Genomic DNA, 27,923 nt, shown 5'->3' with positions numbered 1-27,923 from the left:
TCCATCCATCCATCCATCCATTCACCTATCGATCCACTCCCTTATCCATACACCTGTCCATTCATTCATCCACCCACATATCCACTCATCCATCCACAATTCACCCAGCTACTCATTCATTCAGCCATATACCCACCACTCATTAATTCTCCTAACCACCCACCCATTCATCTGTACAGCTACAAATTTGTCCATCCATCCCCACTCATCTGTCCACCTATCATCTATCCACTTACCCACCCACCTATATACAAATCTGTCTACTGATCCTTCCATCCACCTACCTACTCACTCCATTCAATCATCTATCCATTTATTATCTAATCATCACCCAGCTACCTGTCTACTCACTTATCCATCTCTCTGTCTACGCACCCATCTTCAATCCATCCATCCATCCACCTAGCCATGCATCCTCCATCTATCCATCTACCCATAAACCCACCATCCATTCATTTATTCATCCATCTACCCATCGCCCATCCATCCCTCTATCCATCCATCCACCTACCCACCCATCATCTATCCAACCATCATCCACCCATCTACCCACCATGTTTAATGAGCTTTTCTGCTGTGTCTGACTAAGCTTTATACTGAGCTTTTGGTCTAATCCTCAGTGCTCGGTAAAGTTATAGATAATCATGTTCCCTTGAGAGCTGCGTCTGGACTTGGGTGGGGGTGGCTTTCTGAAGGATGTCAAGACATCAGGGGTAGATGAGTGGAGAAAGAGTGCTCCAGGAAGGGAGTGTAAGCTGTGTAAAAGGAAAGAGGCTGGGGAAGTTGGGTCTTTGCTGGAGACAGAGGATAGACAAAGTACAGCCTGGGGATGAGAGTGTTGTATATTCAGCAATTCAATGTTGTATGGAGGGTCCCTTCTCCAGGGACTCTGGGGAGGGATGTCCTACTAAAAAGGAGGCAAGGGTCTCACCAAATGGGCCTGCTGCCAGCAAGAGCCAAGACCCCTTTGCTACCTGAATACCAAGAGACCCCAGGTGAACCAGGTCCCTTGGAGCTCCAGCCTCCCCTCTCCGCAGGTTCTTGCCTTTGAAGAGCTGCCTGGGGGACTTCAGGGTAGGGAAGGCAGCACCTGCTGGGATGCTGCTGATCATCTCCCCCCACCTCTTCCTCCAGGAAGTCTTCCAAACCAGCCCCAGCCCCTTCTGCCTCCTGAGAACTCTCAGTGCTGGGGAAATGGCAGGTATCCAAGTGCCGCCTTGTGGCAGTGAGCAGGATGCTCAGCACCAAGGGAGGACTGGTGTTCCTCAAACCCAACAACATGGCGCTGGCATTTCTTCCCACTTGCTACTGCTTTCGCTACTGCTCCTCTGGGTCAGGACCTCTGACTCCAGGGCAGTTGCTTGATGGAGAGAGAAGAAAACCCAGCTCCCAGCACCCAGGAAGAACCCCAACAAGTGCCTTCCATGTTCTGAGGCTCTGTCCTCCCTGAAATGGGAATCATGTCAGCTGATTGAAAGGGATGAGTGATCGTGTACATTAAGTATTCATCCCTAGAAGACAGCCGTGATAATAATTGTTATTATTAGTATCATCGCCAGTGTCAATTGCCAGGATGCGGTCAGAAGGCTGGCATTCATCTGAGCAGGGAAAATTGAGTGCAGAGAATTATACAGCAGCCACTATTCCCCAGGGATGGCCAGATGAGTGTGTTGCTTTTCCTTCTTCAGTCTTCCCTCCCCCAAGCCCCACCATCTGTAAAATGGGTCAATCATGAATAGCCTTCGTACAAAGGACCAAACAGGTGAACATTCTGCTTGCTATCAGATTGAGTAGCAAATGTGAGTTCATCTTCCACTTCTCTCCCTTGTCTTCCCTCTTCTTATTCTACCCAGCCAGCTTCCTATGGGCACATCAATACACCCATCCACCACTCATCCATCTACCCACGTATACACACACCCGCTCATCCACCCGGCCACCTACCTATTTGTCCATCCACCTTCTCGCCCTTCATTCATCTAATCTCCCATTCATCTACCACCAATGCATCTATTCATTCATCTACACACCCACTCATCCCTTTATCCACCCATCTGTCTGTCTACCCTCTGCCACTAATCATTTCATCCATCCATTCATCCACACACTGACTTATCCATCCATCCATCCATCCATCCATCCATCTTGCCATCTGTCTGTCCACCTCTCTACCATTAATCAATTAATCCACCATTCATCCACACACTGACTTATCCATCCATCCATCCAGAATCCATCCATCCATCTGGCCATCTGGCCATCTGTCTGTCCACCCATCCATTTGTCCACCCATCCATCGTCCTTGCAAAGGCCTGGCTCCCTAGGCTGTAGCCTCTCAAGGGTGGGAACAGAATCTGGTAGATTCTACTTCTGTCCCAAGCTCCCAGCACATAATAGTTGTTTTACATCCATGTATCCATCCCTACATCCATCTATTTATGCATCCATCTGTCCATCCAGCCACCTATCTGAGCTGGGTCTGACCTTTACCCTTCGCTGTCTGTCTCCTTGGCCCTGTGGTATGCACATGTCGCCCCTGCTGGCTGTGAGTTTCTCTCAAGAGTGGGGACAAAAACTCACAGACTGCTCTGTCTTAAGCCCCCAGCAAACAGTATTCCTTGGTGCAAGGTGTGCGGTGAGCATATGAATGAATGCATGACAGACTGAATGAATGATGGAGCTGTGTACGGATCTTCACCAGAACTGTGTGCAGCTCTGAGCTCAGAAATCTTGACAGGTGGCTGCTGTTTTTGACAGATTGAATGACTCAACAAATGAATGAATAATTGAGTGACTTGAGCAAATGAATTTTGATTGATAGCTCCACATCTTCCATCTTTATCTCTTCCAAGTTCATTCCTTGAGCACCTACTGTGTGCTTGGTGCCAGGTGGTGGGGATGGGCGGATGGTGCCGGCCTCAGGAAAGGTGGAGGAAGTTCTCAGTTTGGTGGATGTTAAAACAAATAATTGCAATCCCATGAGATGAGTTTTAGTTAGTGTGTAGATAAACACAAGGTTCTGCAGGGACACAGTGGAGGGAAGACTCACTAAGATGTGGATGTTTAAACTTGGTCAGACACAGGATAAACTACGGAGCTTATGGACCACACCATGGCCCCATGCCTCTCAGAGCAGACTGTGGGAGGCATGAAAACATGCAAAAACATTTATTACAGCATGGGAATACATGGCTATACATGCTTACACACAGCATGGTGAGAATGCAAACTGGACTTGCTTTGCTACTTAGCAAGTGATGTTAGCAGTCGGACCCAGGCAAACACTAGGATCTGAAGGCCAGGCTTGCATCCTGCTTGCTCCAGTACCTGGATGCAAGGGTTTAGGCACAAATGTTGCCTGCTGTGATCCTGTCCTGTAGAAAAGGCCTGTACTGAGTATGCACTTGAGGTGTTCCTATGTAAAAGATGTGATAAGGAAGTACCTTTGAATTAGAGAGCCAGAGTGGAGTGGAACTGGAGGCCAATGTGGGTTTGTCCAGGCCAAGACAAAGGCCAGATGACGTTACTGCATTGAGTAAATGTTTCTGGGCAGTCCCTGTGGGCTGGACAGCGCTGTAGGAGGTGGGCATCACAGATAGACCCATACCTGTGTGATACTTACATGGAAGAGGGCAGGTACCACAGAACAGGGCTATCTGGAATACAGCGTTTTGAAGGTTAATATTGGCTTATCTGTGCAAGAGAGCCACAGACGGAGATGAGGATATGTGAATCCCTGCCAGTACTCAGGAGGACGAACGAGAAGGTCACCATCCATCTGAGGCCAGCCTGGGCTGCACAGCTAGGACCAGGCTGTCCTGAGACCCGGCCTCAAGCAAATGACAAAGGATGAGCCAGTGAGGGAAGGGCGCTCTGAAAAGATGGCGCTTTAATAAAATCTAAGTGAAGTGAGAATGTGCTGTGTAGAAATCAGTGAGTGGAGGGTTCCAAGCAGCTCTTTGGATCAGGAGGTGCAAAGGCCCTTGAGCAGAGGCATGTCTGTTATGGGCAAGTGCCCACCATGGTTGGAGCAAGAGAATGTGATAGGTATTGAGGTTGGCATGGAATGGCCTCTTGGGTCATCTCAGAGACCTAGTTCAGCTTAGAGAGAGATGGCAGTGCTAGGGTGTATGTGTCGCCCACTCTCTCCTACCTTGCTTCCTACCTTTATGTTGTGTGTACTATTCTTTTCGGGTCTGGCAGACCTAAGGGACTGGTGATGATGGTTCAAAGATAAAAAGCACTTGCATGCAAGCATGGGGACCTAAGTAAATGCCGAGAATCCATCTAAAAACAGGTGTGGCAGCATGAATGTGTAATCTCACTGCTCCTACAGGGAGATGGGAATGGAAACAAGGAAATCTCCCCAAAACTCATGGACCAACTAGCCAGACATAGGCAGCATTAAAGAAGACACTTGTCTCAAACAAGGTGGAAAGCAGCATTGTCTTTTGACCTCCACATGTGCATAGTCACACATGGGAACACATATACACATCATACACATATGACACACACACAGACATACACACACAGAGAGACCTGGAATGAATCTGGGGTCAATCTGTCACCAGCCACATGACTTTGAACAATGCTGAGAGCTTAGTTTCCTCCTCTGTGAGATAAGCACAGTGATTTCTCTCAGACAACTCTCCCTTCTGAAGCTCGGTGCCTTGCACACCAGCAAGGAGCCCTTCACAGAGCGCAGGGAGCTTCTGTCTACAGGGGATACTTAGCCACATCTGGAGTGCAACCCCCTTAGTAGAGGACAACTTCTGAGTCCGGTGGTAGCAACAAGAGATACTCAGCACCTCACAAGGTGGAGAACAGCACCCATGCCAGTTCACACCTCTCTTGCCCCAAATGTCCAGAAAAAAAAAGGCCAGCTGCCTCTCCTCGGTGCAGCACAACATGTAACGGGAAGGAAGCAGACAACACTTATGTTCGCAGCAGAGTTTATTTAATCTGATGTTTATAAAAGTATTATTACTTCAGTATGATATCAGCTTTTATGATATCAGCATAAAATTACTGGAGATATATTTTGTGCATCCTAAGTCTATGAAACTCCTTATTTATTTATACATTGCAGTGTTAGAGATTGAACCCAGGTCTTGCACATGTTAGGCAGGTACCCAACACTGAGCCACACCTCCAACCCCTCACTGAGGGATTCTAGGCAGGGGCTCTACCACTGAGCCACACTTTAGCTCCCCTCCCCCATTGGTGGATCTAGGCAAGGGCCCTGTAACTGGTCTACCTCACAGGCTCACTTTTTACTTTTTATCTTGAGATAAAAAGCATTTTGCTAAGTTGCCCAAGCTGGCCTTGTCCTTGATATCGGCCTCCCCAGTAAATGAGGATGACAGATGTGGGCCACCAGGCCTACCTTCACGGTGCATTTTATGCACATAGTCCCTCTCTCCTCTGACTGGCCACATTGCCCAGAGGCTGCTGTCCTGGGTAGTTCTGGTTTAGGCCAGAGTACATCTGAATCTCCAGCATAACAGCTTTATTACTCATGCTAACTTACTATTTATTTTCCTTTCCTCCTGGACCACCGGCTGTCACTCTCAGGAGACCTGTGCCAGGATCCTCCTTTACCGTGGAGCAAACAAAGATGTGAAAAATAATAATGGACAGACACCCTTCCAGGTCTGGGGTTCGGGGTTAATAGGCAGCTGCAGGACTGGGAGAGGGGACACAGAAGGACAAGGGACAAGAAGACTGGCAGTGAGGAATGCTGGGAGGAGGAGAGGGTCAGGCCAGTGGAGTGGAAGGTGGGCTGGGAGAGTGGAAGTCTAGGTTAGAGGAATTCAAGATGTCTGCTGTCCTTGTGCTCTGCTGAGCATCTACCTGTTGCCCCCCCTCCTGCAGGTGGCTGTGATTGCTGGGAATTTTGAGCTGGGGGAACTGATCCGTAACCATCGGGAGCAAGATGTGGGTGAGTGAAAAGAAGCTAGGGTAAAGGAGAAACTAAGGGGTTCATGTTGGGGTTACAGAGGAGTTAGAGGCCTGATTGGCTGAAGGGTGTCAGGGCGGGAAACTCTCCCTGTTCCAAAGATGTCCGGGAGAGATTCGGGAATGCTGCCACCACCCCAGTTTCTCATCTCTACCTTTCTCTCTCCCCCCACCTCTTGCCCTCTTGGTCTTTCCCTGTCCACCACTCTTTTCTCTCAGTGCCCTTCCAGGAATCCCCCAAGTATGCGGCCCGGCGTCGGGGACCCCCAGGCGCAGGGCTGACTGTACCCCCCGCGCTGCTGCGAGCAAACAGTGACACAAGCATGGCACTGCCTGATTGGATGGTGTTTTCGGCCCCAGGGGCCTCATCCTCTGGGACTCCTGGCCCTACCTCAGGACCCCAGGGCCAATCACAGCCCTCGGCCCCCAGCACCAAGCTCAGCAGCGGGACCCTCAGAAGTGCCAGCAGCCCCCGAGGTGCCCGGGCACGCTCCCCATCCCGAGGGAGACATCCTGAGGATGCCAAGAGACAACCTAGAGGCCGGCCCAGGTAGGCGAACTCAGGCTCCCAGCCCCTGACCCAACCATTCTAGCACCCACACAACCAGCCCATCCCCCACCTTCTGCCTTCAAGAGCCGTGGGTCCCCTACCCACCTGCATCTTTAATTGTCTCACAGGTGAGATGAGGGTGTTAGGGGGTGCCTGGCCTCACTCCTGGCACGGGGTGAGCTAGAACACTAAAAGAGAAAGGTTGAAACCAATGAGCACAGACAGATGGCAGGGTTAGGAGACAGGAAAGAGGGCAGGAAGAGGGGCTTGGGATGGCCAGGGACTTTGGGAGCAATCCAAGTCTGTGCAGGAGTTCAGGAAGGGGAAGCTGGGAGCTGAGAGGGCAGGAGAGGGGGCCATTCTGCACTAAAGATGTCATAGAGAGGGGGAGGCCCACCAGGTGTGTCCCAGGTCTCAAGGAAGTAGAGAAGGCTGGGAACAGTTGGCTGTGGCCTTGGATCTGCCCCAGGAGGAAGCTAGGAGTCACTGAAGGCTCATGAGCTGGGGATGTACCGGTGAAGCTTCAGGAAGCTGAATCAGGCTGTGCTGTGCAGACCGTGGGAGGGGTGGAGCTGGGAGGCTGAAGACAGGAGGAGGGGCTGCCGCTGGTCTCCCGAGGACACCAGAGCTTGGAAAAGCACTCAATCCCTCTCTCCCCCCATGATGCTCTCCCTTCCTTCCACCCAAGGACCCTCGCCCCTCACAAGTGTCTTGTCCCTCCACTCTCCCCGCCTCTCACAATTTCTGTGTATGCAGCTCCAGCGGAACACCCCGAGATGGGCCAGCTGGGGGAACTGGGGGCTCAGGAGGCCCTGGGGGCTCCCTGGGCAGCAGAGGCAGACGTAGGAAGCTCTATTCAGCGGTACCCGGACGTTCCTTCATGGCCGTGAAGTCATACCAGGCGCAAGGAGAGGGGGAGATCTCTCTGAGTAAAGGCGAGAAGATCAAAGGTGACAGGGCAGGGCTGGGTGGGTGCCGGGTGAAGGGAAGCTCAAAGACCTCCCTTGTCTTATGCACTCTGAGGCCCTTAAAGAGCCCTGAGAGACCCCTCTTGGCTTAGAGGAGAGGGAGGTACTATATGGGACAGTGTCAAGAGGAAGAGAGGAACTGAGCACTGGAGGCATGTTGATTGACACGTGCGTAAGAGTCTGAATGTGTGTGGGCACGTCTGTGCCTGTACACAGTGTGTAAGTGGAGGTCAGAGCCTGGCATCATGTGTCATCCTCAGTTGCTCTCCGTATTGTGTTTTGGGGCAGGGTCTCTCAGTGACTCAGCCAGGCTGGCTAGGCAGCAAGCTCCGAGAACCGTCCTGGCTCTGCTTCCCTGTGCTGGGACCTGCAGCCTCTCACAGCTGCGCCTGGCCTTTACGTGGGTTCCGGGGATCCAGATCCAGGTCCTTGCACTTGCACAGCAGGCACTTTATCCGCTGGGCCACTGGCTTGGCTCCTGGAGCTTTCCTTTTTGAGGCAGGGTCTGATGTGGCCCAGGCTTGTCTCGAACTCAGCAACACAGGTTCTCTTTGAGCTTCTGGTCGTCCTGCCTCTACCTCCTGAGTACCGGAATTACAAGTGAGCATGCCTGGTCTTCCCTCTGGAGGACAGTGACTAAAGCCTTCACAGCATGGGCAGTGTGCCTTCCTGCACAAGTGGGTGCCTTGGAGATAGGGAACCATGTTGAAAGCAATATAATTTATACCAAACAGAGCATAATTTTCTGCCAGACTCTAGTCTATCCAGGAGCCCTGCAGTGTAGCAGCTGGGCAGCAGGCTGTCTGAGCTCAAATCTTGGACCCACCACCTCTTAGAGAAAAAGAGTTCCAGAAACCAACTTCTCCATCTCACTGTCTTCAGAAGGAGACTCTAGGGAGGATCGTGAAAGTCACTGAGTCTCTTAGGCCCAGGCTTTGGATGCTGCAAATGCTGCATGAGAGCCAGCCTTCTCATAAACACGCAGAGAAAGACCAGAGATGGCTGGACAAGGTAGGAGGATTCTTTCAGAGGACATAGACACGAGGAAGTCCTTGAAGGGTGCTTAGAGGTCCTCATCCAGCAAGTTGGATCTTTTATGGGCTCAGTGGTCTGTCTTTCCATAGCAGACAAGGATAGGGGTGTCCGTGGTGTGTGTGTGTGTGTGTGTGTGTGTGTGTGCGCGCGCGCGTGTGTGCGCACGTGTGTAAATATGTATGGTGCCTATGCCTGTGTAAATGTGGAGGCCACTGTCTGCCTATTTCTTTGAGGCAAAGTCTAGGATGAAAGCCAGCAAGCCCCAGCAATCCTGTCTCTACCCAGCTTGTTACGTGGGTACTAGGTCCTGTACTTGGTCCTCATGATTGTGCACAAATGTTCTTAGCCACTGAGCCATCTCTCCAGCCCTCCTTCTGTTTCTGAGACCGTTTGGAGGTTCTAGCAGAGGGGTGCAAATACTCACACACCCTTGATTGAAGAACAGCTCTCCTCTGTGTGGGAAGGTCATTCTCTTAGGCTGAGGGCACGTTTCAGGAGGGACGCACACAGAGTAGTGAGGGAGGAAGGGGATGCCTGCCAAGCCAGCCAGATAGTCCAAATCAAGCCTAGAAGTCGATGGGGTGAGAGACGTCATGGCTGGGTGGCCTTCACATCCCCCTCCACTATTTTTAAAAAATATTTATTTTTAGTTTATGTGTATGCAAGCTTTGCGTGCGTGAATATATGTGTACCACGTGTGTACCCAATGCTGTGGGAGTCAAAAGAGGGCATCAGATCCCCTGGGATTGAGTTACTGGTGGTTGGGAGCTGCCACACTGAGAATAGAACCTGGATCCTTTGTAAGAGCAGCCAGGGCTCTTAACCTCTGAGCCATCTCTCCAACTCCCGCCTCCACACTTGTTTGTTTGTTTGCTTGTTTTGAGGCAAGGTGTCTCATTGTGTAGCCCTCGCTAACCTGGGACTCACTGTGTAGACCAGGTTGTCCTTAGACTCGAGGTAATCCTCCTGTACCAACCTCGGGAATGCCAGGGCTAAAGGCACATGATCCCACGGCCAGCCTCTTCTGTCCCCCTGACCATTGTACCGCTTGTAGGTGTTCCTTCAAGGGACACTGGTCTAGAAGCTCTCTTAGGACAGGAACTACGTGCGTTGTGTCCAGCTGGCCTGGTACCTGACACTTGATTGGTGCTCAGTGGGTGTTTGGTGAGCAAATGACTGATCTCAAGCCCAAGCAGTCAGACATGGCCAAGACACCTGAGAGCCCAGATCTCTGGATGCCCTATTGTCTATTTGCATCTATGACCTGGGGCTTCCTCTCATGTCATTGCCTCATATCCTTGGGGGCAAGGGCAGGTGTGTAGGGAGTGCCGGGAGCCTTGTGGCAACTCCTAGTGTCATCTGAGATATGGTGGAGAGTTCTCAGTGTGGTCCTCCGCATCTTTGAGTGTGTGCCTATGTGTGTATGTGTGTAGCTATCTAGACAGTTGCGTGTTTATGTTTCTCAGGACCAGTCCTCCTTGCTTTTTTGAGGTAGGGTCTCTCTCTCTCCTGGACCTTGTCAAGCAGGCTAGGCTGGCTAGCCAGCAAGCCCCAGGGATCTGCCTGTCACTATCTCCCCAGCAGAGAGACTATGCTACGTCCAGCTTTCTCCATGGGTGCTGAGGATTGAACTCAGGTCCTCATGCTTATGAGGCAGGCATTTCATCTAATAAACCATATTCCCAGCCCTTCAACTTCTTCTTTGCAGTAGTTGGAGTTGAATGCAGAAGATGAACATTCCACCATTAAGCCAAGCACCTCAGCCTCTCTACTGGGAAGCTCTTGACTACTGAGCCACGCCCCCAGCACCTCACTGTGGGATTCTAGGCAGGAGCCCTACCACTGAGCCACACTCCTACCCCCTTTTTCACTTTTTCATTCTGAGACGGGATCTCACCAAGTCCCATAGTTTGGCTTTGAACTCACTCTGCAATCCAGGCACATCTTAAATTTTCAATCCTTCTGCCTCAGCATCCTGAGCAGCTAGGTTGATAGGCCTGTGCTACCAGCCCCAGCTTGCCTTCAGCTTTTTTTTTTTTTTTTTCAAAAAACCAAGAAAGAGTTAAGGATTTGGGGAGGGGTTAAAATGGGCGAAGGACCAAGAACAAAGTTGGAGAAAATCCTGGAGATACAGAAAAGAGCATCTGTCTATTGCTATTAGCAACAGTATAGAGGTCTTTGGATGGGAACTGAGGCACACACTAGCTACTCAAAGCTTTATCCTTAGAAACACAAGGCTTGTGTTCAAATCCTGTCCTGACAGTAACTACCTTTGGGACCTGAGGCAGGTGACAAGTGGCATGGTCTCTCTGAGCTTCAGTTTCTTTATCACTAAAATGGGGATAGTAAAATTATCCTCCCTCAAAGTTCTGGCCCAGAGTGAGAGACCAGTGTCCTTGCCATCTGTCTCTGCTTCAACACCAGACAAGAAACACCAGCATGGTGATGGGTGACAGACAGGACAGGTCTGCTAAAGGGCTGAGAGTTGTCAAAACCTAGAGCTGTGGGTGCCTGGGGGATGCAAAGAGAGGATGCCATGACAAGAGAGGTGGAGAGAAAGAGAGAGGAAGAGAGAGAGAGAAGCAGGGGTAGGGGTGGGCACAGCTGTCAGAGCAACCATCTGACCACAGGACTTTGGAGGCTTAAGTGGACACTCAACTAGGCTGTGGATGGAACCAGAAGGGGCAAGGACCAATTGCGGACCTGCCCCTATTCAGGAGGACGGTGCCACAGAACCCGGTCTGCTCAAATCTACCTGATATGCCCCTCTTGGGTTCAGAAAGCTCACATGCCAGACTGTCCCAACTTGGCTTCCCATCATGCTCTCTCCCATTTCTCAGACTTTCTGTCTTTTGTTTTGAGGTAGGATCTCTTATAGCCCAGGCTGGTTTTGAACTCTCTAGGTACTGAGAATAATGTTAAAGTCCTCATCCATCTGCTTCCACTGCTGGGGTGTGGATGGGTACGGCCAGGTGCGCATTCGAGGAGCTCTGGGTGTCCTGCTGTATCGCTCTCCGCCTTATTCCCTTTAGACAGGGTCTCTCAGTGGGCTTGGAGTGGGGCTAGTGGCCCGCAAGCCCCAGCGATCCTCCTATTTGCTAACGGCAGTGTTAAAGGCAGGTGCATGGCCACACTCAGCTTTTATTTTGAGCCAGCTGCTGACATCCAAACTCCGGCCCTTAGGGTTGCACAAGAAGCATTCCTGCCCAGAGTCATCTCACCACCCCCAACCGATTTTTGTTTTGATTCTTGATAGGATTTTGTGATATAGCCCAGGCTAGCCTTGAACTCGCACACAAAAATCCTGCACCAGATATTTCTTTTAAAATATTTTTTTCTGTTCTGTGTTTGAACCTTTTGCCTGTGTGTATGTATGTCTGTGCACCACTTATGAGTTCCTGTAACTGGAGATATAGACAGTTGAGAGCTGCCACGTGTTTGCTGGGAATCAAACCCAGGTCCTGTGGGAGAGCAGGCAGTGCTCTCAACTGCTAAACCACCCCTCTAGCCCCCATACCTCAAATATATCTTGAGGGCATCTTTGGGTATTAGGATAACAGGACCATGTGCGCCAAGTATGTGGGGAGCCTAGGAACCCAGAAATCTCAAGAAGAGCTTGGAGTTCAGTTGTTAGAGGGCTTAGTTGGCATGCACAAGCCCTGGGTTCGATCTCCAGCACCACATAAACTTGACGTGGTGGTGCACGTCTGTCATCCCAGCACTCAGGAAATAAACTCAGGTGGATCAGAAGTTCAAGGTCGTAATCACCCACCTTATACAGTGAGCTTGAGGCTGACATGAGAACTAGTCTCCAAAATATAGTGGGACAGGGGAGGAGAAAGAAGAAAAGGAGGAGGCAGTTGGAAGAAGAGAGGAGAGAGAAAAAAGAAAGCTCAAAACATTCCCTGTCCCTGCTGTCCTATCCAGTGCTCAGCATCGGGGAAGGAGGCTTCTGGGAAGGCCAGGTCAAAGGTCGAGTTGGCTGGTTCCCCTCTGACTGCCTAGAAGAGGTGGCAAACCGCTCCCAGGAGGGAAGACAAGGTAACAAGGAACCTTCTCCATCACACCCCACAACCTTTCTGTTTCTCCTGCCCCTCCTGATAGAAGTGGGGTGCTGAAGTCTGGGGGTAGACTTGAGCTTGCTGTTGACAAAGTGAGGGACCAAGGCTTTGTGTCCCTGCAGAAAGCCGAAGTGACAAGGCAAAGAGACTCTTCAGGCACTACACAGTGGGCTCCTACGACAGCTTCGATGCCCCAAGGTAAATGTCCTCACACCCCTAGGTGCCCGCCCCTTCCAGCTCCCTCCATGCTTCGCACACTGTTTAAGGCCTCTTTTTCATCTCGGTGGACTTGAAAGCTGGAAGAAGGCAGAATTCTGTTAATGTAACAGTCCAATCCCAAATCTGCTTCTGGTAGCCACTGAGACCATCTAGTTTGGGGATACCCAAAATGTAGGCTTGGGGGTACCTGGGGGCCCCAGGTTCTTGTATGTGGGCTAGTTAGCAGCCCTGGTTTCCTTCCTGTTCCCCTATCTGTGTGCAGTCCCATACTGTGGACATATGTGTGTCATACCAGTGTGCGTGAGGGGGGAACCAGCAGGCCCCCATGGGTGGGGGCAGAGAGAAGGGAACACTGACACCTGTCCCCTCCTTGGCTGCTGGCTGACTTGCTTCTGAAGTCTGATGGATGGGATTGACTCAGGGAGGTGAGAAGGGCGGGGTAGGGTGGGGCTGGGGCCAAGATGGGGTGCTTGTATATGGGGGATGAGAATGTGTATGTGCATGACGCATCCACGTGCATGTATGGGCAGCGAGCCCTGAACCTGATACCTACCCTAACCAAGGCTCTCGAGATGGGTGCACTTGTGTCGCTGTTGACTGCGCGGCTGGCTTCGCAACATGTGCGCTTCTCTGGCTGTGGGCAAGCACGGCCAGAGATGCTCATGTGTCTGCTCACACATAGACAGGTGACAGACTCTCCACACGTCCCGTGTCATGGTGTGTACGTTGGTGGCCCCAGTGTGCCCACATGTCTTCTCTTCTCTGATGGATCTGGGATTCAGAACCTGGAATGCCGAGGGAGGGAAGGGCAGAGGAGGGGGTGAATCCAGGGCCACAGGGCTGTGCTGTGGGGGGAGGAACGTCACATTCCAAGGTCTGAAAGATGACACCCTCCTCTGCCACCCCATCCCACCCCAATCCAGGGAAGGGCCTCCCTGTTCACAGTATCCCTCCATTAAATGTGTCCAAACCTGTGTCTGTGTTCTGGCCAGTGCGGAGGAAAAGGTCTGGGTTGGGGGAGGAGAAAGGAATGATAACATTCCTTTGTTATCATTGGGGAAAGAGGGCCAGGCCGGGGTGCCAGCCACCCTGGGCCCCAGGGTCTGAGGCGAATCATCTTGTGCCTGTTCACCTGGTGCGTCTCTGGCTCTGGGCCCCGGAGGGGGGCAGGGAGCGAAATAGAGGCTCCCTCTAACCCAAAGTCAGCTTCACTCTGGGGGGGGGGGGCGGGGTGGTCCTCTCCTGGGCCTGGTCTTGGGGAGGTGTCACTCACTCCAAAGGCTAAGTGGGGAAGGGTCTCTTTCAACCCCGGTCTCTATCCTCCTTTGCTTCTTACTCTCCTGTCTTGATGCCTTGCTTTTTCTGTCCTCTTCCCACCTCTCCTGGGGCTGAGGTAGTTAGTTCCAAGCGCCCCATTCAGCCATGCCTTCCCTCTCCTCTACCTGACCCAGTGTGCGGTGACCTGGTGTGTGTGCTCACACCTTGCATCTTGTTGGTCCCTAGCATCCCAGCTGAAGCTGGGCCGTGCTTGCTTGTGTACCTACCCCTCTCTTCTCCTGCCTGGGAGGTGCGGTGGCGGCGGCGGCGGTGGTGGTGACGGGTCCACGGCTCTCTGATGAGTTGTGGTATGTGTGTGTCCCCCGTTTCGGCGTTCTGGGTCCCAGCGGGACGTCTCGACTGCCCCCTCCCTCTCCCACACCCTGACTTTCCTTACTAGGCTGGGGATGAGCTGTGTGTCTGTCTGCGCTGAGGTGGGGTGCTTGCCCTCTCTTGCGTAGGGGTAGGCTTCTCTCACCCTTGGGTGTCCCTTGCCCTGAAAGTGTGGTTCTGTCTGTCTGCGCGTCCCCGCACGCGGTGGCGAGCCGTCTTAGATGATGTGTGGCGCCGCGTCCTTCTCCCCGCGCTCCCGCTCTCTGGCTCGCGCGCTCTCTGCACCTGCGCGGAGAGGACTCTGGATAAGGGGGGTATTGGTGTGGGGGGGACAGACCGGAAGTGACTCCCTCCCCCTCCTCGAGCCTTGCCCCTCCCCCTCCTCCCGCCAAAGGGGCCTCCGCGTTACCCTCCCCCGCCCGCCCCCCCCTCCGCCCGACTGCCCGGCGCAGGACGCCAAGGGGTTAACACGGGGCCGCTGCCTCCTCTGGAGCTGTCCGCGGTGCTGGAGCCTCAGCCGTGCGCTGTCCCCCGCGCGGCCCCCGCGGCATGTGAGCCCCCCCGGGGCTGCCCGCCCTCCCGAGGGGGGGTGTGCGCCCCCTCCCCCGCCCCCTCCCCCCTCCCGGCGCGGGTCAGCATGAGGCGGGGCCTGGGGGCCCGGACACGGGGGTTCAGCCGAGCGGGGACGCGGCGGCGGCGGCGACGGCGGCCGCGGTGGTGGCGGGGGCGGCCCGGATCGGGACCCGGGCCGGGGCCGGGGCCGCGGTGGCAATGGCTTTGTCTGCGGTCGGGGGTGGCCCCGGCGGGGGCGCCCTGCCCCAGCCGCCCCCTGCGCTCTCCTCCAGCTGGCCCGCGCTGGGGCCCCGGCGGCGCAGCGTCTGGTACATTTACAGGTAAAGGCGCACTGCCCGCTCGTCCCCGGCACGACCCTTCGTGTGTTCAGGGACCCCCCGACCTGTCCGGTCCCCTCCTCGTAGCGGCTCTTCCCTAGGCCCGAGCCCTTCCAGACCCTCTCTCCGCAGCTCAGCGCCCCGGCTCTCTTCCACCTCCCTCCTTCCTGTGCCTCAGCCGCTGCTCCAGGGCCTCCTCTGCTCCCCACCGAGACTTCCCCCCCGAGCCCCCACCAAAAGATTTCACTACAGCTAGACTCTGCACCCCACTCTTGCCCTTCCTGGCACCCCTAACTCCCCTACTCTAGGGAGTACTTCCCCAGGGCCCCCCAACCGCAGGCCCCGTTCCTCCAATCCTCCGCATCCCCGCCCCTCTTCCTAGAGTCAGCAAGTCCCCCCATTCATACCCCTGTCTCCCATTCACACTCTGTACCCCCCACACACACCTCCATCACACAGGCATTCCGCCCCCGGCCTTCCCTCCCCTCCTTTTTCCGCTGCGTGTCACTGTGCGGCTGTGCGTGTGTCAATGATGTGTGTGCGTATGACTTGCGAGCGTGTGTGAGGGACAGCGATGGGGAAGGCTATGGGCTCCCAGCCCACCCCCCACCTATGTCCGTCTGTGTGTCCCTGCGTGGGGGTGTCTGTCTCTGTGTGACTTGGAGCCATAGAGAGGCTGTCTGGGGACTGTGCGCGTATGTGCGCCTGTGTGTGTCTGTGTGCGTGCGCGCACACGTGTGTGATAGAGTGCATCTGTCCCAGAGACTGCGGCTGTGTTTCCCAACACCCAGCCTCCTAGGCCTGGCCTGCCCCCTCTTTCCCCGCCCCCCTCCCGTTTGCTATTGTGTTCTGTCCCCGATGCCCTGCTCCGTGCCCCCAGGAGTCTGTGCATGGGAAGGATCGGCCCTGGACCCGAGGTTCTGCCCTCTGCGGGGATGGGGGCACGTGGGCTGAATCTCGCCAAGCTTCTGCATGGGGCTCTGGCACCTGCCTGTGTGTGTTCTCAGCATGGGGACGGGGGCTGGCTTCCTTGCATGAGGGGCCCTGTGCAGGCCGTGGAGAGGCCGGTGGAGATGGGAACACAGAGAGGGAGCTGAGGCCCGGAAGACGCACTGTGGATGGCAGCCGGCTCCAGGCTGGGGCATCCTAAATGGGCAAGAGGGACCTGGGGTGGGGGTGGGGAGCGGTGGCGCCGCAGTCTCCACGAGGGAACCAGCAAGCCCTGGAGAGCCTCTCTGGGACACAGAGAGATGGCCTGGGGAAGGACATGGTGCCGGCTCCTCATGGGCAGGTAGTCCGCACCACACAGTGGTGCTGTGTGTGGAGTCGGAGGGCGCGCGGGGGCGGGGGAGGGTGCAAGGGGTTGCTGGGTAGAGGAGAAAACGGGGCGTGTGGGTGCTGGAGAGGGGTTGGGTACTGGCGTTTGGGGGTGCTAAGTGCCAAGAAAGGTGCAGAAATGTGCCGGGGTAAGAGTGGAAGGCAGGCAGGAGGAAGAGGATTTGGGGGCGGGGACGGCCGGCACCGAGCCTGGAGTGTGCACGGAATGTAATCATAGAGAGGCTGCTGGGAAAACCAGTGTGGTCCTCAGGGCAACCTTCAGATGCCCAAAGGAGAAAGCTTTCTGTGGTGGCAGGCGGTGTGAAAGGAACGTTGGTGCTGGGGAGAGGGGGGAGGCAGTGTGAGCTTCCCTCTATAGGAGGCAGGAGAATGTGGAGGGCTGAGGCTCAGGCATTTCTGAGGGGAGTCAGGCAGGCATCAGGAAGTTGCAGACTTTGAAAAGGAATGAGCAGAGTGAGGGGGTGCAGGGGTGGTCTCCGGGCAGATCCTAAGGGCACCCTCAGACTGGCTGACTGGGGGACATGGGGATACAGGATAGTGTGGGTGAGGTGTAGAGAGGAAGGAGGCTCACAGGGAGGAGGGATGGCGGCAACTGCAGGAAGCCAAGAGGCAGGAGAGCAAACGGGACATTTGGGCTGGGAGTACCCCGTCTGGCAGGGGGCATACAAAGTGCGAGCTGCAGAGACAGGCACTTACAGCACGCTGGAGTCCGTGAGAGGGAAAGACCGATGGCATCCTTGGGTAATGGGGGGTGCTACTGGGGTCTGTGGCTTTCAGAAAACCCAGCTTATAGCTGGCTCTTTGCCTCAGTTTACCTATCATTAAGGATGGGAACACTCACAGTCAACCCCATCCGGGAGTGTTGTAATGACTTAAGTATTAAATGATCCCAACAGCGGTTGGCATTGCGCGGTTCCTAATGGGTGTGTGACCGGCAGGGTTAGGATAAACCCCACAGGCGGGAGCGGCAGCTGGGGGTTGTCTTGGTTAGGCTTTCTACTGCTGCATCAAAAACCATGGCTGAAAAGCAAGTTGGGGAAGAAAGGGTTTATTCGGTTTACACTTTCACAGCACTGTTCATCAGAGAAGTCAGGCGTTCTCACTCAAACAGAAGAATCCTGGAGACAGGAACTGATGCAGAGGCCATGGAGGGGGCGCTGCTTACTGGCTTGCTTCACTTAGCTTTCATGGCCTGCCTTCTTACAGAACCCAGGACCACCAGCCTGAGGATAGTGCCACCCACAATAGTCTGGGGCCTCCCTCATCAATAACTAAGAGAGTGCCAGGTTCCCTCATTTCAGGTAACTAGTTTGTCAAGCTGACGTAAGACTAGAGAGCACAGGGGTCCCCTGCTGAACTTCTCCTCAGCGCATGGGTCTGAGGTATTTGGGTGATGTGACATGGGAAGAATTGTCACTGCAGCTACCCAGGTATCTTCTTGGGAATTAAAGAATGTTATTTATCAGCTGGGCAGAGTGGTGCATACCTTGAATTCCAGCAGAGGCGGAGGCAGGCAGATAGATCTCTGTGAGTTTGAGGCTAACCTCAAACATAGCGAGTTCCAGGACAGCCACGGCTGCATAGTGAGACCCTGTCTGGAAAACAAACAAGACAAAATGTTCCTGTGTCTCTGTAGAGTTTCTCAACCTTTCTGTGCCTTACTCACCTATAAAATGGGGGGATGTGGTATTTCTTGGACCGGCTGTGAGCACCCAGGCCTGCTGCGAAGGGCTTCCAGCGTCGCTAGGCCAGTAGCAAGCATGTGGCCTCAGCATGTAACAAGAGCCTTGGATCTGAGGGTGGGGCACTTGGGAGAGCGCTTATGTGTAAAGTCGGGGCAAAGAGAGACACACATGTCAGACGATGTCAGAGCATGGGGAAAGGTGAAGGTGACAGACATGCATGGGTGACTGGAGGTGACTCTGCCTTGTGAGGTGCAGAGGGGAAGCCTGAAGGGCACTGCTGCCTCCTGGAGAGGTTCATGGGAACAGGAGAGGGTGTCAGAGTAGTAAGGGCATGAAGGCTTAAAAGAAGTTGTCACGGTGTATCAGGATGAGGCCCCACAGACCACACATTCATATCCTAGCAGCCTTGACCTCTGCACATTCTCCCAGATTGTCCACTCCCCTTTTACCTCACCCTTCTTTCTAGCCTCCTCAGGCCCTTTCCTCCCATCCTTCAACCCCTCACCCCCCCTTTCTTAAGCCCTTCAATCTCCGTGCAGCATCTGTTCCGTGCAGCTGCAGAGACTGCTTGTGAGGAATGGGGAGGGCCGAGGGAGAGTAGGTGGAAACCTGTGGGCAGATATTTTGGCCTCTGGATAAGCACAGGGGTGCGGTGTGCCTCTGTGTGCATGCGTGATGTGCTGCACGTTAAGTATGACAAGGAGAGGCAGCACCAGGCATGTGCACAACGCTCACTGTTGTACGGTACATGGGTTTACCGTGGAAGCTGTGGGGGTCATGGGAACTTACAGAGGCGCTGACGGGGGGAGGTGGCACGAGAATACAGTAGGCACACAATTAGGTGTTATCCCCGTGTGCTGGGAGGTACTCAGAGGGCGTGTGATGGGAATACACTGAGAGCAAAGTGAGGGGGAGTCGGGATCAGGGCACACTGGGATGTGTGGGGGTGTCACTGAACTATACGGGAGTACTTGTAGAGGGCTGTTCGCTGATGTGTGGGGGTGGGTAATTGGGGGAGCCTGCATGGATATTATTGGAGTGGCTTAGAGCCACACAGATCTAACTGGGATTTGTGTGTGTGTGTGGGGGGGGGTGCTGAGCCTTGCTGCGACAGAGAGAGGGTGCATGGTTCCAGCCCTGGGTTCTCGATGCTAGCAAAGGTTGCTGCTGCAGAGAGGCGCTGCAGTGCATTCTGGTGGCGCTAAGCGTTCTGAGGTACCCTGAAAGGAACTGGCTTGAGGTGGAGCAATTGAGGTGCCCCTGTCCATACTGAGATGAGCCAGGGATGAGCACTGGCTGGATCGGAGGCTACGCTTCAAGCAGCCCGAGCAGGCATGGAGTGAGTGCTATGACTGGAGTTCCATCAGTTTCCTCTGTGTTTATATTCTACTGAGATGTGCTGGTGAGGTTTATGGCTTTAGAACCGACACCACATTTGAGGGGCAACTGGAGCTTATTTTCCCAATGCTAGAGATGGGATGCAGGCTTAGTCGTGCTAGGCAGGGCTTCACCACCTGTCCCTCGCTGGGGGAGTCCAGGCAGACCCTTCAGCACGGAGTCGTGCCCCCAGGCCCTCGATGGAGAGCGTAGGCAAGGGCTTTACCGCTTAGTTATAGCCCTAGCTCTCCTTTCACGTTTCATCTTGAGACAGAGGCTCACCAAGTTGCTCAGGCAGATCTCGAACTTTTCATCCACCTTTGGCAGCACCTCCCTCCGGTAGCTCGGATGACAGGCTTGTATCATCAGGACTGGTAATCGGTGTGTGACCAAAGTCTCCTGGCAGCCTGTATGTGGCTTATCAAGGGATGCAGCGGTCAGCACTGTCCACCGGAACTTTTTATAGGGGACAGGAATGTTCTGTGTCAGCACTGTCGTCAGGAACATCATGTGGCCATCAGAGCCGAGGAACTGACACTTTAATTTTAATTAGTGTTGATAAAATTAGTCATGTGCAGCTCTTAGCCACCATACTGGCCAGGGTAGCGCCCAGTGTTTTTATTGGCTTTGGTCCTCTGGAGTGCTCCTGTAGTAAGGAGATGAGTTGAGTTGGTACAGTCACCCTCTTACCTAACACCTTGGCCTAGGGACGTGGCTCTGGGCTACATAAACCCCATGTGTAGGCCACTTCTGAATTCCCCTCACAGTCTCTTCAGGCAGGCCCCATTATAGACCTGGAAGCACAAACAGTTAAAGGCATAGGTTCAAGGTCACAGACAGGAAACTGCCAGCCAGGACCCAGGCAGGGCTGTGGTAATTCAGAGCTTCTCTGCCCACCCTGCTGGGTGCCTAGTGCACCGTGGGCTCGGTAACAGCTCTGCTGAATGGATGGGTGGATGGATTCACGGAAGGATGAATGAGGAAAGAGTGGGTGGGAACAAGAGCACCCCGGGCTTTGAGGGGGCGTCTTGAGCATAAGTACAGACTGGTTGGGGCGAGGAACTGCAGGCGCTGCGGTGAATGGCCTCCAGGCAGGGGCTGGGGCTCCCCTCGGATGGGGTGGGGCACCAGCTCTGTGCCTCATGAGCCCTTCTCCACCCCCATCCCCCCACCCTGCCAGTGATTACATCATCAAGGAGAAGACAGTCTTACTGCAGAAGAAGGACAGTGAGGGGTTCGGGTTCGTGCTCCGGGGGGCCAAGGGTGAGTGCTGGCCAGGGAGGGGATGGGAGATCCTCTGACCCAAGAAGCAGGGCCTGGATAGGGAGGATGGAAACAGAGAAGGGACCCCCCCATACACACCCTTAAGCCCACCCATTGCCCCATCCTGGGGTGCCGGTCCCTCAGCTCCAGTGAGTCCTCTGTGACTTGGGTCTGAGCCCCATCCCCTGCTCGGCCTCTCCACCCCCTCCCCTCCGACCCCGCCGGCTCCTCCCCGTCTGCAGCGCAGACCCCCATCGAGGAATTCACCCCCACCCCGGCCTTCCCGGCGCTGCAGTACCTCGAGTCTGTGGACGAGGGTGGCGTGGCATGGCGGGCTGGACTTCGGATGGGAGACTTCCTCATCGAGGTGAGCCCCAGCCAAACTGTCCTCCTGGGGACCCTGGTGACAACCCCCTAAGTCCACAAGCTGTGTGCCACACCTGCTCACCCATTCACCCCAATGGAGTTTCCACACCTGTCCAACAGCTTTTCTGAGACCCCTGAAAAGTGCCCCTGCTGAGTGACAGCCCACACCTGTCATTCCAGCTAGTCATTTTAGGGAAACTGCCACCACCGCTAATTCAAGACCGGCCAGGGCTACCTAGTGAGTTCCGGGCCAGCCTGGGCTACAAGTGTAACTGTACCTAAATATAATGAAGAAAACAGTCACAGCATTGTCCCCCCATATGCAATACAAGGACATGAAGGGGTGCAGAGGTGACTAGGGTGTGCAGGTCAGCCCAGTCCTGGGGATGTGGGAGTCCCAGGGAGCCATGGAGGGCTGGTAAGGAGGGCAGAGGATGGGAGAGGAGGTCACTGTTGAGGATCCTGGAGCTAAAGTCTCCCACCCTCCCTCATGACACAGGTGAATGGACAGAATGTAGTGAAGGTCGGCCACCGCCAGGTGGTCAACATGATCCGCCAGGGAGGCAACACACTGATGGTCAAGGTGGTGATGGTGACCAGACACCCAGACATGGACGAGGCTGTCCACAAGAAAGGTACTGCTTCCCAGCCATGGCCTTAGCTCTGCTGGCAGAACGCTGGCCTAGCGCACACAGAGCCCTGAGTCCCATCCCCAGAGCCTCAGGAAGAAGCACTGCAGTGACACCCGCAATCTTAGCCCTTGGGAGGCGGAGGCAGGAGAACAGAAGTCCAAGGTCATCCTGGGCTACTTAGTGAGTCTGAGCTAGCCTAGGCCACAGGAGACTGTCTTAAAATAAAAGGGCTTCTTCAGCTGCCTGTGCAGCCAGGTCTGGGTATCCCACTGCCACCAAACTAAGACTCTTAGGGCCACTCTTCAAACCCCCACAGGCCCTCCTTTCCCCTCAAGGCCTGCCTGTTCATAACCTTTCTGGGGAGAAACTGAGGCAGAGAGGGCTCAGCATGCTGGGGTGCTGCTCTCAGAGTTCTGGAGGCACAGTGAAAGGAGTGGGTGTCAAGGGTCTTCTCCCTACAGCACTGACACCTCCCACCCACCCCCACCTTTCCAGCATCCCAGCAGGCTAAGCGGCTCCCGCCCCCAGCCATCTCCCTGCGTTCCAAGTCTATGACCTCAGAGCTGGAGGAAATGGGTGAGCCTGCGGGGCTGCCGGGCCGAGGGCCAGGGGCGGCCAGGGGCAAGGGGCTGGACCACCCTTGACTTTGTCAGTGTTGTTAGTCATGAGGGGTCCTCGTCCTCCTCCTGTCGCGCCCCTCCCCATGTCCTTGGGCAAGATTCTGTGGCCTGCTTGTGTGTCAGTGGGAAGCTTTCGAGAGTCTCCTCTCTGCCCTCTCGTATCTCTGTTTCTCTGTCCTGGGTCTCTGGGGTCTGTATGTGTGTCCCTGCTACCATGGGTCACTCTCCTTTCGTCCCTTCCCCCTCCTTCCACTGGCTCTCTCAACCAACAGAGGAAGGTTAGCTGCTCCTTGCCAGGCAGACTCTCATGACCTGGGGCGGGCCTCATTTTCCCCTGACTTGGGGCCAGTTGGGAAGGTGACTGATTACTCCACACCCTGGTTCCTGGGGAGGTGGGCATTCCAGAGGGGGTCCCTCACCTCCCCTTGATGTCCTAACTCTTGGCTCCTCTGCTGTCTACCCCTGGGCTAGTCTCCCCCTGGAAGAAGAAAATTGGTGAGTGGGCTCAGGTCTGGTGGGAGGGTCCCAGTCTCCCAACCCCAGAGGCGGATTTACCCTTCCCTTGACCCCGGCCCCTCACTGCCCCCACCTCGCGCTGGCCACACCTGCTGGTCCACACCTGCTGGCCATGCCCTCAGCAGAGGTACCTTTGAGCTTCATCCCTCTCCTTTGCCCACAGAATACGAGCAACAGCCTGCACCAGTGCCCAGCATGGAGAAAAAGCGGACTGTGTATCAGATGGCACTCAGTAAGATATCACAGCATGGCTCCTGATGCCCGGTCCTCTACCCTACAGCCTCTGGGGATGTTGCATGTATTCCTGCCCTCCTCCTTCCTGTGCACTCTTCAGACAGCTGTGAGCTCAGCACTCAGGGCCCTGGAACCCTGGTACTTCATGCCATCATGGTGCCACCTACTCTCCCATGCTTTGTCATCACTGGGCCCTGCTGCTGGGCTGGGAGGTGTCCCCACACACAGAAACAGCATCACATGAGCTCTCTATCTTACACCAAGGCAGCCGGGTCTCCGCAGCGGGCTAGGGCAGCTCTCACGTTCGCTGTCTCCCTGACCTCTTCACTTCCCCACAGACAAACTGGATGAGATCTTGGCCGCTGCTCAGCAGACCATCAGTGCAAGCGACAGTCCTGGGCCCGGTGGCCTTGCATCCCTGGGCAAGCATAGGCCCAAAGGATTCTTTGCCACTGAGGTAGGTAACCTGGTGTGGGAAGGAAGCTGAGGAGATCTTTTGTTAGTGTAAAGACTCCAAATGTTTGCTCTGAGCCGCAAGCTAGTCTTGAGAGAGAGGTACCACACTTTCTTCCTCCCCATTCTGGGGCTTTCTCTCTCTCTTTCTCCCTCCCTCTCATCTCCTCCCTCTATTCTTGGCAACTCTACTTCTCATGTTAACTATCATCCCCTCCTCTTTCCTTCCCGCCTTAGGGATCTCACATAGGACAAATTGATGCTATAGAGATGCGGCACTGTGGCTCATGTCTGTCATCCCAGATCCTGGGAAGCTGAGTGAGGAGGGTTGCTGTGAGTTTGAGATCAGCCTGAGCTACATAAGGAGACCTTGTCTCCAGTCAAAATATGACGCTGCCATAGTTGTAGACCCCAACGTGATCCTAGATGCTCAACAAAGGTTGGATGGCTGTTAAAATATGGATGCTCAGACGGGAGAGAGCGCAGTGTGACACTGGTTTTCAGTTCCCAGAACACACGCTCAGCTGCTGACAATTGCCTGTAGCCCTTCTCCAGGGCTTCTCATTCCCTCCTCTGCACTAAGGCACAGCACAGTCCACACACACAGTCGCATGCAAGTCCCACATGCAGAGGCATGGACACACAAATAATTTTTTAAAAATAGAATTGAAAGTGATTGAGGAAGGCGCCTAAGGTTGACTTCTGGCCCACACACACACACACACACACACACACACCACAACCAACATAGACATATGCTCACTTCCAACAATGGCCTGTGCCCTTCTCCCCTCCCTTCCCCACAGACTGATCTGCATCATCACCGTGTTTCATTATTGTGTTCCATACATATTACCTGTCTTAGACTCTTCTTGTAAGCTATGCAGCAGTGGCTAGCTTGTGGACAGATGTAGAAATGGAACTCAGGAAAAGCCCAAGCCTGGCCTAGGCTCTTCTGCTAGGGCCCGGCTGGCTCTGCCCCCATGGCTTTGGCCTCTGACATCAACACACCCACATCAGGCCTGTGTGTGCTAGACTACCCCCCAGCTGTCACCTCTGGAGGTAACCAGCTGCCTGGCACCTTCCTTAGCCTGTGCCCTCTGCCTGCCAAGGCTCTACCCCAAGACCACACCCATGACCTAGGGGCCATGGGGCATTTGCCCTAAGGCTTGGATCTTGGCTTCTGGGGAGCCCAGGATCTGCTCGGCAGATTGGTGTGACTTTCTCAGAATGTGCTCACTGCCTCCTGCCTTTTCTCTTCCTTCAAGTGCAGAGCGGTGCTTAAAAAGCCAACCTCCGATATGGATGAGAGCCAGGCACCCTTAAATACTTACCCCAAATAACTTTTTGTGGGGTACTGAACCTAGGGTCTCATGCATTTTACCACTGAGACAGACCTCCAGCTCCTTCACTGGGGGATCCTAGGTGGAGACTCTACCACTGGGCTGTGCCCCCTGACCCTTACTGAAGTCATTCTAGGTCAGTGGTTCCCAATATGTGGGCCCTGAGCCTTCTCACAGGAGTCCCGTATCAGCTCTCCTGCGTATCAGGTATTTACATAACAATTCCTAACAGTGGTAAAATTATAGTTACGGATTAGCAGTGAGGAGCTGTAGTAAAGAGTCGCAGCATCAGGAAGGTTGAGAACCACTGTTCCAGGCAGCTGCTCTATCATTCAGCGACACCCCTATCCCCTCCCTGGGGGGGTCTAGGCAGGGGCTCTACCACTGAGCCCCACACCCTGACACTCCCTGAGGGATTCTAGTCAGGTGTCCTATTGCTGAACTACACCCCCAGCCCTTCACTCACTAGTAGGTGTTATATAAGTGATGTAAGTGCTATATTCCCAACATTCAAAATAATTTTAAGTGAATTTTGAAGTCAGAATGACGGCTCACACCTATAATCTAAGCACTCCAGAGGCTGAGGCAGGAAGATTGCCATGAGTTTTAAGGACCAACCTAGAGTGAGATCCTGTCTCAGTTGCTACGGCAACATCAGTGCCCTTTGGCCTGCTCGTTGCACAGGAAGGTTGAGCTGTGGCACCTAAGTGCTCTAGCTGCAATGTCCGCAGCAGCAATAAACACTGTTTGTGGGGTGAGGTGCTGAGCTGGGGTAGGGAGTCCCTGCAGCTTCTGTGGGGGAAGCAGACACCCATCTCGGTAGACCAGCAGGCCTCACTCTCTCTAGCTTTAAGGGAGAGTGGGCTGAGTTTTCCACTGGATGACGTGAAGACAGATGTGTCATTTATTCCCTCAGGACCACGCACTCCAACCACAAGGCTAGGCCCCTGCTCCAGAGAGCCTGCACTTTTATGCAGAGGCAGGGAGCAGGTTTTGCAGCCAGAGTCCTGGAATTTCCAGTCTAGAAGCCACTTCTCTGGCCAGCAGAGAGCCCCGCAGGCCCTCCCCTACTGCTCATCCTTGCTGTCTCAAGATGTCCAGAATGTGTGCAGTTGCCTTGCTGTCCTGACACACAAGTTCAGAGTAAGAACATATTTTTCAAAATGAGAGTTGGAGGTGAAGACCCTGTGTTCAATCTACAGCACCAACAAACAAAAGGGGGAAAAGGGAGAAGAAGGGAGCAGGAAGGGGAGAGAAAGAAAGGAATGAAGAATAGAGAGAAGAGAGGGGGCAGGAAGAGAGAGAGAGTGTGTGTATGTAGAAAGGAAGGGAGAAGGAATGAAGAAAAGGAGGCAGGCAGAAAATGAATCAGAAGGGCACACAGGTCTTTTAGCTTGGCTATGTGTTCAAATCCTAACTCCTCTCCCTGTGTGGCTTTGAATTGTGCTGCCATATTGTCAGCATTTGCTTCCTGCTCATAAAATTGGTTGAGGCCTGGCAGCCCTCGGGAGGGTCAAATGAGGTCAGCTCATGTCACATGGGGCTCTCAGCAAACAGCAGTCCCCCTCTGATTGCAGCCCAGCACTCTCCCTGGCGTCTGACGCATCACATCCACTTCTGAATTGCAAGGATCCCAAACTGTCTCCCGACAGCCCCGACCCTCACCCAGCCCATCTCTTACGTGTGCACTCGATCATGAGTGTGTGAGTGTGTACGCCCACATGCACAGGCGCTTGTGGGAACCGGAGGACAGCCTTCGAATCCACCCTCAGGTGCCAGCCACCCTGTCTGTTGAAGTCTCAAAATCAGGGTCTCCTTCTGTGCCTGGAGGCACAGGCAGGCTTGTCAGCAGCCCTGTCCCCAGTGCCCCAGCCCTGTGACTGCGGCACACCCCGCCACACCAGGCTTTTCCTGTGGGGTCTGGGGACTGACCTGCATGGCGAGCACTTTACTGAGCCATTTCCCAGCCTCAGCTCTGAAGTCTGGTTACCTCTGCCTCTTTCTGGTTAATCACCTAGCCGCATCTTCCTGCTGCAGCTCTCCTATATATGTTCCTTCCTGGGACCCCAACTCCACCTTCCCTGGATGTCTACCTTTTCATCAGGGTCATCTCCAGTAAGTTTCCCCAGAGCGTGAGAGAAGATCCCCTCAGTTTCTCAGAAGACAAATGGGTGTTAAGGACTAGAGCTTGCTTGCTCTTGGCAAGTGCATATTCAGTCAAAACAGGTCTGCTAAGCCTGGCCCCACTGTCTAGCCCAAGCCAGTGGGCGTGGGTACTCTGAACATTTATTTTTTAAGTGTGTGCAGGTGTTTGTGTGTGCATGGGTGTAGGCATGTGTTTGTGTATGGTCTATGTGTGTGGTGTGTGGTATGTTTATGGGGCGTGTACGGTGTTTAGAGTGTGTGTGTAGTAAGGGTTGGTGCATGGTGTGGTGTACAGTAAGTGTGGTCACAGTGTGGTGGAGCATGGCGTGTGTGTGGTGGGTGGCAGGATGAGTGTGTGAGGGGGGTATGGTGCGTATGTGGTGTGTGGTGTGTGTGTGTGAGGGTGGGGGGGGGTGTGTGTGGTGGGTGTGTGGTGTGTGGTGTGTGTGTGTGTGAGGGTGGGGTGTGTGTGTGTGTGTGTGGGGGGGGGGGGGGGGGGGGGGGGGTGTGTGTGGGGGGGGGGGGGGGGGGGGGGGGGGTGGGGGGGGGGGGGGGGGGGGGGGGGGGGGGGGGGGGGGGGGGGGGGGGTGGGTGGGGGGTGGGGGGGGGGGGGGGGG

At 54.5% G+C, this 27,923-nt stretch overlaps 1 protein-coding gene across 1 annotated transcript in view; it reads left to right on the top strand.

The window, feature by feature from the left end:
• Shank1 (SH3 and multiple ankyrin repeat domains 1) overlaps window positions 1-27,923 on the top strand; it is a 48,916-nt gene that overhangs the window by 9,407 nt on the left and 11,586 nt on the right. Inside the window, 13 exon segments of the mRNA XM_055613632.1 lie at window positions 5,578-5,655; window positions 5,878-5,944; window positions 6,181-6,511; window positions 7,268-7,461; window positions 12,442-12,555; window positions 12,698-12,773; window positions 13,193-13,219; window positions 20,915-20,997; window positions 21,240-21,364; window positions 21,863-21,998; window positions 22,491-22,571; window positions 23,295-23,363; window positions 23,704-23,822. Of these exon segments, the coding sequence (XP_055469607.1) occupies window positions 5,578-5,655; window positions 5,878-5,944; window positions 6,181-6,511; window positions 7,268-7,461; window positions 12,442-12,555; window positions 12,698-12,773; window positions 13,193-13,219; window positions 20,915-20,997; window positions 21,240-21,364; window positions 21,863-21,998; window positions 22,491-22,571; window positions 23,295-23,363; window positions 23,704-23,822 (1,500 nt within the window).

The sequence above is a fragment of the Psammomys obesus genome, unplaced genomic scaffold (assembly GCF_907164565.1).
Source record: "Psammomys obesus unplaced genomic scaffold, mPsaObe1.curated_primary_1811, whole genome shotgun sequence".
Classification (NCBI taxonomy): Eukaryota; Metazoa; Chordata; class Mammalia; order Rodentia; family Muridae; genus Psammomys; species Psammomys obesus.
The sequence above is the reverse complement of the archived record's forward strand: the minus strand, read 5'-3'. Positions and strand labels throughout refer to the sequence as shown.